Genomic DNA, 12737 nt, shown 5'->3' with positions numbered 1-12737 from the left:
CTGTATCCATACACTGTTTTCTTACCTCAAGTTCGAGCGAGAAATATGATAAAGACGACCCCTGAGAACGATCGATCTTTTAGTTCCTTGGCGGTTACCTAATCACAACCAATTATAACCTCCATTAATGAGAATCCACAATAATAGGGTCTTAACCTAAGCACCACCCTCGGGACCTCGAAACATGCCCACACGGTGAGTAGAATCGATCCCGGGCCTTAAGGATTGAAACCCCAAGTCAAAAACCCTTAAAAACACTCAAAACGGGGTTTGGAAGGAACAGGGTAGCGCTACAGCGCTCAACCCCTAGCGCCACAGCGCTCTACTCAGAACCTCCCAAAGGCCAAAAACCCTCCTGAGGAGCGCTATAGCGCCCTAGGGTGGGCGCTGTAGCGCTACCTCCAGCCCAAAACATCCCTGAACCGACCTTCTTCATCTCCTTCGTTTCTAACTCGATCTCCAAGCTTCCAAAGCCTATTCTTGATGCCAAATGAACCCAAAAACCATTCCAACACACCCCAAACATCACAAGCATGGGAACCCTAGCCAAAACTCCCAAAAAAACCCATGAATTCACCCTAAACATTTCAGCTGCAAAACAAAACCAAAATAGAGCAAACCAGAGAAACTATGGTTAGAAACTTACCCAAAGCTTGGCTTATGAAGCTCTTCAATAGTGGAACACACTCCCAAACTCCCAAGGCTTGCTTCCTAAGCTAGAATCCTCAAAGTTGGCTCAAAAACCACAAAGAAAAATGAAGAAAAGAAGGTACGGGAGAACTCCTTTTTGCATACTCTGTTTTCATTATTTTCTTCAGCCAACAAGTGTTATATCTATCCTAGGGGTGAAATGTCCATTTTACCCCTAGGTCAATTAATACTTTCTAAAGGCTCCTAAGGGCATTTTTGGTACTTTCCTCCTAACTCGTTAATCATAATTAACGCTCTCCAATACCCGTTATTCTCGAAAATCACAAACACCAATAATTCACATCCCGTTACCCTTTATCTCCCGGTAACGCTCTAATCATCAAAATCACCCCGAGACTCAACCCAAGTCCCGACACTTAAACCTGTTGTGACTAAACCGCTAATCAATAATCTACGATCGTCTCATGTCAAATAGCTCGAGCAAACCCACATCATAATGTGGTCTCAACACATAACATCGATATGCATACAAGTAACATTATATTATAATATAATTCTCATAAACATACATAAACACGTTTAATGGCATAATTAAACAATTATGGCCCTCCCGGCCTACAAATCCAGCCGTTAAACCACATTAGAGAATCCGGGGCATTACACCAACCAAAGAAATAATAGTATCATATGAGTACCAAAGACCAAAATCAGTGGTACCAGCCAAATATTTAAGAATTCGTTTCACAACAATGAGATGTAGTTCAGTGGGGGCAGATTGTTATCTAGCACATACCCCAACACTGAAACAAATATCAGGACGACTTGCATTAATGTAAAGTAGTCTGCCTATCATACATCCATACAATGTTGCATCAACCTTTTTACCTGTCTCATCCCTGATCAATTTAGCAGTGGTGCCCATAGGTGTGTGAGCATGTTTTGCATTTTCTAAACCAAACTTTTGAGCATATTTTGATTGAGACAAGAAATTTCCATTACAAAGTTGTTTAATTTGTAAACCAAGAAAGTAGCTTAGTTCACCAACCATGCTCATTTCAAATTCATTAGTCATTAGTTGAATAAATGAGTGGGTGTGTGCTCACAAGTGGATCCAAATACTATGTCATCAACATAAATTTGGGAACAAACAATACCAGGATTCATAGGTTTAATAAACAATGTTTGGTCAACATTACCTCTAGTATAGCCATTTTCAAGCAAGTAGGTGGAGAGAAGATCATACCATGTCCGAGGAGTTTGTAGACATGGTCTCCATGATGAGGGTCTTCAAACCCAGGAAGTTGAGACATACGCCTCTTCCACAAGGATGTCGTTCAAAAAAACATTATTGACATCCATTTGGTACAACTTGAACTTCATGAAACACGCCACAGCCAACAAAAGTCTTATGGATTCCAATCTAGCAACCGAGGCAAATGTTTCCTCAAAATCCACTCCCTCAATCTGAGTATACCATTGAGCTACTAGTATTGCCTTGTTGCGCACAAAATTTCCCACTTCATCAGTCTTATTTCTAAACATCCATTTAGTACCAATGATGTTGGCACCCAAAGGACGTGAAATAAGAGTCCACACTTTATTTCTTTCAAATTGGTGAAGCTCATCTTGCATGAAAAATATCCAGTGCTCATATTTAAAGGCTTCCTTGGCTGATTTTGGCTCCACTAAAGAAAGATAACAAGCATTAGACATCTCATTAGCTAGTTTCTTTCAAGTTACCATTACCTCATTTGGATTTCCAACAATGGAGGATAGAGGATTAACTTTGGGAATCCAAGTGGGTGGTCCCGTATTCAAATGAATTCCAATATCAGAGGGGACAACATTTTCTGGAATGGAAGACACATTTGAAGCTTTAGAGTTTTAGTGGGAGCATCAATTTCCTCAATTTTAGACCTGCTTGGTTCATCTGCAGTTTGTGATGGAGCAGATAGAATTGATGTGTCAAAAAGAGTATGGATTTATTCTTTTGAGTAACTAGCAAAGCCTTCCAAGTCACTAAACACAACATTGATGGATTCCATAACTGTCAGTGTTCTCATGTTGTAGATACCGTAAGCACAACTGTTGCTAGAGTACCCCAAGAACACTCCTTCATCACTCTTAGCGTCAAGCTTGCCAAGCTTTTCTCTATCATTAAGAATGTAGCACTCGCAACCGAACACATGAAGATAAGCCAAATTTGGCATTATGCCTTTCCATAGCTCATAAGAGGTTTGTTTAGTGCTAGGACAAAGATGCACTCTTTGCTAATGTAACATGATGTGTTGAACGCTTCAGCCCAAAGTCTCTTTGATAATTTATTTGCATTCAACATAACACGTGCCATCTCTTGGAGAGTTCTATTTTTCCTTTCCACAACTCCATTTTTTTGAGGATTTTTGGACGCTTAAAACTCATGAGCTTTCCCTTCTTAATTTAAAAAATAAGCAAATATGTTGTTGTCCAATTCCTTGTCATGATCACTTTGAAGACGAATCATTTTCTTGACTTTTTCACCCTTCAGATTGCAAAGAAAGACAAATTCCCATAAAATTTTCAAAAAAGTCATATTTTTCTATAAGAAATCTAACCCAAGAGAATCAAGAATAATCGTCCACACACACCATAACATATCTTTTGCCACTGAGACTTTCAATTTGCATAGGTCCCATCAAATCAACATGCAACAACTCTAAAACTTAGGAAGTAACCAGAAACTTCAAAGGAGGGGATAGTTGTAACGTCCCAAATTACCTAATAAGGCATAGGGACTTGATTAGGGGGCCAGGATGACGATTTATGGGAATTATATGATTATGTGACGTGTATGCGTGTAATTATGTGAATTATATGATGATATGACTAGATATGCATGTTTAGGTGTATTAAATATGCATGTGGTCTCGTTTCTTATTAGAAGGGCAATTTTTGTAATTTTACCCAATATGGGTATATTTGGCATATATGCGATATATGAGTAAGACCACATTATTATGTGGGTATATTTTGGTTACTCGACACGACGGGACCTACTACCCGACTCGGGGTGAGTCAAGGGATATTTTGGGTATCTAGTCCATTACCCGGTTATCAGATAACGAGAATGAATATTAGAGGATATATTTGTTATTAGCGAGATTAGGAGAGAATTCCGGGAGTTTTGACCATTTTGCCCTCGAAGACGTTTTTGGGACCCCGAGATTTGGGATTTACTTAGAGTCTAAGTAACCTCACAATTACACAAACACAGAGAAACATGTTCTTCCTTTTCTCTCTCTCGGCTACAAATTTTCTTTCTCAACTTTCGTGAGAATTCTTACGGTTTAAGGAGAATTGAGGCTAGCTTAGGCTCGAGATTGCTTGGGGAAAGACTCACCATCGATTGGGGAAACAGAGGTAACGATTTCCAGCCCTAAATCCTTGTGTTTTTTGCCTTTTTAGTTGAGTTTTTGGAGTTCAGAAAACTTAGCTCTGATTTTGGGATTTGAAGGGGTTTTGGGCAAGCTTTTGCTTGGGTTTTGTTGGACGTGAGCTGCTGAATTGATTGGGGGCTTTATTTTTGAGTTTTAGCTATGTTGGGATAGGTTTTTGGAGGGTTTTGGCTTGAAGAAAATAGAGAATAAACATGGTTTTCATGTCAAGTCGCGACCCTGTTCTTGGAGCGTTGTGGCTCTCTTGAATGTTTGAAGAAGCTGGTGCCTTTGGGCCATTTGAGCTGCGGCGGTTGCTAGGGAGCGCCGAGGCGCAGGTTGAAGCAGGGGAGAGCTTCGACTCTCTGACATGGGCAGGCCGCGGCTCCTTTGTTTTGATTCGCGAAGCTTAAGGGGTTTTGAGCCCTGAGAGGGTTTTTGAGTGTGGGAACTCAAACTTAAGGGCTCGGGATCGATCCTACTACCCGGTTTAGTAGAATTCGACTTCCCAGAGGCTATGACATGGTCCAGAAGCCTTCAATCGCTCGTTTTGATGAGATTCTCTATTGTTTGTGACTAGGTTATCGCTAGGGGCTCGGAACCATGATCGTGCTCAAGGGTTGTTCTTAATACACTTTGCACTCGGACCTAAGGTAAGAAAACTGCACCCAATACGTGGTACATGTGATTAGGGCTTGGCCCGATTGTTGATTATAATTGTGAATAGGGCTCGACCCCTGAGAATGAACGTGAATTTGGTTATGCTTGGATGCTCTATGTCTAGATAATTGTTTAAAGTATGCTTGCCTTGTTGCATAGGTAGGGCTCAGCCCCGTTAAGGAACATTGTTATTACAGTGTTTGTGCTTGATTGGTTAAGATACCATGAACTATATGTATGCATACTTGTATTGTCTGAAGTTTTCTTATATGTATTTGTATCTAAATGTCTGATTAAAGCCTTGACTTATTAGACAAAGGCGGCGATAGCGCGCTGGTCAAGAGGCTTATGCCCCATGAGGAACGTACTATTACATTGGCTGACCTTATGGTCGTTGGAAAACAAAACGCTTGGCTAGCTCTATGGCTAGTTATTTAGAGCTAAGGGCAAGGGCCCCATGTGACTCTATGGTCGCATAACTAGGGAATACGACCCCGAGTTGACTCTATGGTAAACTATTCAGGGCAACAGGCCCTAGAATGTTCCAATGATAATTTATTTGTAATTGTATGCATGCACGAGTAGGTTATTACTGTTGTGCATGCTAGATATGTACTTGGAATTTGTATTTATTGTTCATGCACATGTTTAGGTTTTCTTACTGAGCCTTGGCTCACGGGTGCTATGTGGTGCAGGTAAGGGAAAAGGAAAGCTTGACCAGCCATGAGTTGGAGAGCTACGGTGATGACGTGTACATAGGCCGCTGCTCATCCACCACGACCGAGGATATCTCAGAGGAACTAGGGTAGTATCCCTTATTTTGCCGCTTAGGCCGGCTGGTTGTAACTTTTGAATTATAAGCACCCTTTTAAACATCGTTTTGTAATATTTTGGGGATCTCGTGTATGTATGAAACTTTTAAATGAAAAGTCAACAGTTCCTTTGACCAAATTTTTTACCCTAACCCTTAACATTAACCTTAGTTACACGTTTATAACCAAATGACTTGATTAGTAAGTCTGACACTATTTAAAGTACACAGTGTAACGATCCTTGATTAGAAGGACGTTATAACTTGGTATCAGAGCCTCCAAGGTTTAAGGGTTCCTGAAGACTGGCCAGGCATGTACACTCACCACTAAAGATAAGCTCGACTCAGGGTTCAGTAACTATTTATGTGGTTATGTGTTTAACTGCTTAAATAGGATATAAATGCCTTATTTTCATGTCTATTTAGGGAGCATGAGATATACTGATAAGGTCTGGCCCTTGATTGTTGCATGAATGATAAAGAACATGTTTATTAGCATCGTTATCGCTTGTGAATGTAAAGGAACTGCTTATTAGCATTGTTATATGAACATGTAGGTCAGAATGCGCTTATTAGCGTTGTTATTTGCATATAGGCCAGGAAATGCTTATTAGCAGTGTTAATACTGGCAGGGATTAAAGAACATGCTTATTAGCATTGTTATACATGAATAAATGCTTTAACATGCTTATTTGCATTGTTTGTAACGCCCTAAACTCCAGGGACCGTTACAGTGTGCATTTTAAATAGTGTTAAACTCGCTAATCGAGTCATTTGGCTATAATCATGTAACTAAGTATGATTAGCGATTTGAGATTAAAATTTTTGGTTAAGATATAACGTTTCACTAAAATGTTTACTGTATACATTGGGATCCCAAAATATAATTTAAATGTTTATTACAAGAAAATATTTACAACCAGCCGATCTAAGCGGCAAAACAGGGTTTAACCCTAGTTCCTCTTTAAACTTTCGGCCGTGGCGGTTGAGCAGCTGCATATGTACACATCATCACCTAAGCTCTCCAAATCATGGATGGTACAACTTTCTTTTGCCTTTACCTGCACCACATAGCACCCGTGAGCCGAAGCTGAGCAAGAAAACTCAATATGCTCATGAATAGTAATAACATGTCATCAAATCATAAAGTGCATGCCTAGCAATAATAGCCTTAATCACGCATGCAAATAAGTTCAAATAACGATGGGGTATCCAGGATAAGGAATCTCGCCCTCCTGAGTGGATGACTATCAAGTCAATCCTAACCAGATGAGTGATTTAACACTGGTGGTTTTGATAACCATGCTGGGCTTATAGCCCTAAATAGAAGAGTGACAGTTGTAAAAGTCACTAAGGTGGGTTCTGTTCCCTTTACAAATAAGTGATCACGTCACTAGCTTAAATAGAATAAGTTATTGATAAGTAAGTCACCAATGCAAACCAACTAAGTGACCATAAAGTCACTAATGTGGGTTTCGTACCCTCTAGCCATGTGACGATACGGTCACCTGGGCCTTCTGGCCCTGACTCTGAGTAACTAGTCATAGAACTAGGCAAGCGATTTTAGTTTTCATTGAACTTAGGGTCAGTCTGGCATTAATGCTCATAATGAGTCATTCAATGCAGATGTCGATTAGATCTAATCTTTCATCGGCTCTGCGTTCACGTGCTTATGCTGCTCCTGACTCTTAGGCCAATAACATGCGACCAATGCTCAAAAATACTGTCGAACTTGACTAGTAAGTCACAACTAGTTCTGACACCATTGTTGATTCTGACTAGTAAGTCAATGCCACACACAAGTAAGCAATGCTACCAGGCATATATCATATGTCAAATATCCGAATACAGGGCATTCAACATGCTTACTTAACAATTGCTAGCGTAATTAGGATCATGCACAAACACAGAGACTCAAGCTCTGATCAATCTCATATTTAACATTTATGGCATGCCCTAACCACATGTTTCTCGTGCATCACTTGCATCACATTTAAACACTCAACATGCCTCAATAATAACCATGCGTGTCATATACGCGGTGCAGTTTTCTTACCTTTGGTCCAAGCACTGGTTACCAATAAATGAGCCACAAGCATGATCCTGATTCCAAGCCCCTAGTGATAACCTAGTCATAACCATAATATAAAACCCCATCAAAATGAGTAAATAAATACTTCCAAACCCAACCCAAGCCTCCGGGACGTCAAATCCCACTCAACTGGGTAGTAGGATCGATCCTAGGCCCTTAGAGTTAAGTTCCCATGACAAAAACACAATTCTGGGCAAAAACTCCCTTAAGTGTCGTGGCCCACCATACACCATGTCGCGGCCCGCCCCCCAGACAGAGCCTAACTCCTCCATCAGCAAGCTTGGGCCGTGGCGCCCTAGAACAAGGCCGCGACCCAACCTCGAACTAGCCATTTTTCCTCGTTTTTAACATTTTAAAACCTTCCAAAAACCTACCCAAACATCTCCAAACTCAAAAATCAAAGTTCCCAAACATCCCCATGATCCAAAACCCACAAAACCCAAGCTTCAATTCAATCAAAAACTCATCAAAACACAAAGTCAAATTCAAGCTTAAAAACTTTAAAAACTTAGAACTTAAAACTTGAATTACCTCCGATTGAGTTGTTTCCCAACTAAATCCTCCAGCTAATAAGCTTCTAATCTTCCCTAGAATTGCTATGCCTCGATCCTCTCTTGAATCCGAGTCCTAGAACTCAAGTTTTCTTCGAAAATGCGATCGAGAGACAAAAATGGAACTTCGAAGGAGAGAGAACGTTCTGAATGTTCTTTTTATTTCTTAACAGGTTACTTCAAGCTTAAGTAGCCTCAAATGAATCTTAATGCTCGGGGTCCCAAAAACGTCCCCAGGGGCAAAATAGTTAAAACCTCCAGAATTCCCCCTGATCTTACTAACTCCTAATTTTATCATCAAATTCTTATTCCCATTACCCAATAACCCGGTAATGCTAAATACCCCTTGACTCATTCCGAGTCAAGTATAAATCTAATTGTGACTTTCCCACTAGCTTACCTCCTAGGATCGTCTCGTGTTGAGTAACCCTAGCATAACCAAATAATATTGAAGCACCACACACATCTCACATATGTGCCAAATATGCCCGAAATGGGCAAAATATGAAAACCACCTAATTAATAAAAAATGGTTTCACATGCATATTTAATACACCTAAACATGCATATAATCATTTAATAACATAATAAATCAATTATGGCCCACCCGACCTCCTAATCAAGGTCCTAAACCTTATTAGGAAATTTAGGGCATTACAAGAGGGGAAAGACCGGGTAAAAGCTGTGCAATCCCACACCGCCTGGGGAAGGTCAAGTGTGATGATTCTTAGACTGTGTAGGTATGGTACTACACAGTTGAAGAGGGCTTAAATGGATTGATGGGTACTACCTATAACAACAAGATGCATCTTCTTTTTGGTAGCCCATCACTTGAGAGCTCTAAAGTTAAGCGTGCTTGACCTGGAGTAATCTCAAGATGGGTGACCTCCTAGGAAGTTTTCCCAGAAAGCGTGCGAATGAGGACAAAGCACGTTGGAAAGACTCATGTTGGTTTGTAGGGCCAGTCGTCATTCCAAGAAGCAACCATAGTGACGTGGGGCATTACAAATGGTATCAGAGCCTTGACCTAGTCGGAAGTGTGGCCGACGGGGACGCCGGGCCTGTAAATGGGGGTGATTGTGACAGTGAGAATCACGTGATCCGTAAGGGGAAAGACCGGGTAAAAGTTGTACAATCCCACACCGCCTGGGGAAGGTCAAGTGTGATGATTCTAAGACTGTGTAGGTATGAGACTACACAGTTGAATATGGCTTAAATGGATTGATGAGGACTACCTATAACAACAAGATGCATCTTTTTTTCGGTAGCCCATCACTTGAGAACTCTAAAGTTAAGCGTGCTTGACCTGGAGTAATCTCAAGATGGGTGACCTCCTGGGAAGTTTTCCCAGAAAGCGTGCGAATGAGGACAAAGCATGCTGGAAAGACTCATGTTGGTTTGTAGGGCCAATCGTCATTCCAAGAAGCAACCATAGTGACGTGGGGCGTTACATTGTTAATTGCTTATGAATGCCAGAGATGCTTATTAGCATTGTTATTTGCTGATGAATATCAAGAAGTGCTTATTAGCACCATGATTGAATGTATTACGTGTTGGCATGCTTATTAGCAATGCATTTATTTGACAAGAGGTATAGTTCTTACTTACCTAATGACCAATTTGATCACTGCAGAGTGGAATAGATATCAGTATGATTTCTCAAAGGTCAGAGAGGTTGGATGGCCAAAAGATACAGGCCAGGGAAGAGAATGACCAGGGCCAGGCCCCTCCGTCAGCTCCAAAAAACTGGCAACAGGTGCTTGCTGATATGCAAGCTAGGTTAAAGAGGTAGGAGGATGCGATTCGCCTCTTGAGACAACAACAAGTTCCATTAGGGAACCTACAGACCGTAGTACCGACAGTGTCACAGCCAAAGGTACCAGCGGTAGTACAACCCCAGGCAGGGAGATAGATGGGAACCCCTGTATGAGAGGTTCAAGGAACAACACCCTCAAGTTTTTGAGGGCAACTTAGACCCACTAAAGGATGAGCAATGGATGAATATAATAACCACTATCTTGGATTTTATGAGGGTATGTGGTAATGAGAGAGTGGCTTGCGCCACTTACATGTTTTGGGAGGATGCCTAAATATGGTGGGAGGTGGTATCCCAGACCAGGCCAGTAAACACAATGGAGTGAGAAGAATTCAAAACTTTGTTCAACGAGAAATACTACAATGACGCAGTTAAAACTGCAAAGGCTGAAGAGTTTAGTAAGTTACTTCAGGGCATAATGACAGTGACCGATTACGCCTTGAAGTTTGATAGATTGGCAAAGTTGTTCGGGGATCTAGTTCCCACTGATGGGACCAGGAGAGAGAGGTTTCTCCAAGGGCTACAACCTATGATAGCCCGGGATGTTTGTATTACTACTGTGTCAGGATTGACTACCTATGCATAGGCTGTGGAGAAGGCGCTTACAGATGAGAGCGCAAAGAATAAGATTTGGCGTGAGAATGCGGCCAGAAGGGATTCTAGGAGGCTGGGACCTCCATTTGCAGGTTTTGGTAGGGGCGGAGGCCCTAATGACAAAAAGAGAAAGACTCCAGATATAGTTTCAGCTCTAGGACCAGATCGGAGGCTACGGGGGCATACAGATAGGCGGCAAGAGTGGCAGTGAGACCTGGAAAGCATTCCTACAGTGTACTTGGTGCAAGAGGTGCCATATTGGGGAATGTCGAGCAAAGGCCTACTTCGTCTGCGGGAGTGTGGGACACTTGAAGAAGGACTGCCCATGTAACGTCCAAAATTACCTAATAAGGCTTAGGGCCTTGATTAGGGGGCCCAGATGGCAATACATGGAGTTATATGCTTATTTGTTATATTTAATTGTAATTATGTGGATTATGTGATAGTATGACTAGGTTTGCATGTTTAGGGATATTAGACATGCATGTGTGCCCCGTTTATTATTAGAAGGGCAATCTTGGTAATTTGGCTCGTTGCAGGCATAATTGTATATTTATGTGATATATGTGTGAGACCACATTATTATGTGGGTTTATGTGAGTTACTCGCCACGAGACGATCCTAGGGAGCAAGTTAGTGGGAAAGTCACAACGGGACCCCATACCCGACTTGGGGTGAGTCGAGGGCTATTTTGGGTAATATGCATTTAATTGGGTTATCGGGTAATGGAAATAAATAATTGAAGATATATTTGGAGTTAGGGAGTTTAGGAGGAAATACTGGAGAATTTGACCATTTTTCCCTTAGGTATGTTTTTGGTACCCCGACCCTCGGGATTAGCTTAAGTTACTTAAGCCTTAGGAAACAAAAGACAAACACAAGAAACACTCAGAGTTTCCTTATTAACCGACTCTCTCCTTTCTCTCTCCCTTTTGCTGTTTTTCTCTCAACTTTCCTAAGGAGTTCTTTGAAGAATTGAGCAGAATTCCTAGCTAAACTTGGAGAATTGAAGCCTAAACTTGGGGAAATAATTCTATTGTAGTTTGTGAGATAATGTAATGCAGTGAATAATTCTAGACCTCAGACCATTAAAAACTACTAAACATAACTACTATTTTGGAATACATACATACATACATACATAAAATATTAAAACTTTATTAAAAATCCAAAATACGGTATGGAATACAAAATAAGGTATGGGTACCCAGTGTTTAGTATATAAAACATAAAAACACAAACTTTAATCAATCGTTTAAATACTAAGTGCAGAATTACATAAAACATAAATTAAAAGACTTTAAACAACGTCATCCTCGATCTTCCCGTAGTCCATTCAATCCATCCATCCCTAATACACATTCCAAGCTGCCACGAATCTGTCCCGCCTTCCAAGTTCATTTTCCTGCACCATCTAAAAATAAAAGCAATGAGCCTAATGCCCAACAAGGAAAATCTACTAAAAACATATATCATAAATCATAAAACTATATCATAAAACATATATTATAAAACATATGACGTAAAACTTATATCATATAGGACTACAATATTAATGGCCATTAACTCATTATCGTGGCATGTGATAAAACCATCTAGGTCCTCAGTCTACTAATCAAGGTAGGTTAGATCACAAAATAGTATATGATAACCCATCTAGGTCCTCAGTCTACTAATCGAGGTAGGGTAAATCATAACTCTAATCCACGATAATGATAAAAATCTTGGGGTTTATTATCTAAGCAACTATAAGCCCCAAGCAACTAAACATATCCATACATATATACATAGCACATAACATATCATAGCATATAAACATATCATAACACATATAATCTAACCTATTTTCCTTACCGTAACTGGGATAATGGAGACAAGAACGAGATTGGAATACTCCTAAAATCAACAATAAGAACCATGAGTTTCTAAAGAAATGGAGATGAAAAGGAGATTTGAACCATCAAGATAAAAACTTACCGAAGAACCTTAAGTTTCAAGGAATTTAGACACCTAACCAAGAAGTCATAAAATTAAGTTAGGATCTGAAAGAAAATGGAAGAAAATAAAAGAACTTATGATGGATTTAACCTGAGCATAAGAATACCTTGAATGGATTATAACTTTGATCTACACCTCAATACTGAAATGT

At 40.3% G+C, this 12737-nt stretch overlaps 1 protein-coding gene across 1 annotated transcript; it reads right to left on the bottom strand.

The window, feature by feature from the left end:
• Nucleotides 1–1938: 1938 nt before the first annotated feature.
• LOC133805533 (uncharacterized mitochondrial protein AtMg00820-like) lies at nt 1939–2861 on the bottom strand. Its single transcript, XM_062243717.1, has 2 exons — nt 2726–2861; nt 1939–2336 (listed from the first exon to the last, which is right to left on the bottom strand). The coding sequence occupies exons 1-2, from the start codon at nt 2859–2861 to the stop codon at nt 1939–1941; spliced, it is 534 nt and encodes a 177-aa protein (XP_062099701.1).
• Between the last annotated feature and the right edge of the window lie 9876 nt (nt 2862–12737).

This window comes from Humulus lupulus, chromosome X (genome assembly GCF_963169125.1).
Source record: "Humulus lupulus chromosome X, drHumLupu1.1, whole genome shotgun sequence".
In the NCBI taxonomy this organism is placed as follows: domain Eukaryota; kingdom Viridiplantae; phylum Streptophyta; class Magnoliopsida; order Rosales; family Cannabaceae; genus Humulus; species Humulus lupulus.
Note: the sequence above shows the minus strand (reverse complement) of the source record. Positions and strands in the feature narration are given on the sequence as shown.

Coding starts and splice junctions, on each gene's coding strand:
- LOC133805533 (XM_062243717.1), bottom strand. CDS start 2,861: ATGCCAAATTTGGCTTATCTTCATGTGTTCGGTTGCGAGTGCTACATT. Junction 2,337..2,725: donor TAGCAACAGTTGTGCTTACG/GTATCTACAACA, acceptor ATCTTTCTTTAG/TGGAGCCAAAATCAGCCAAG.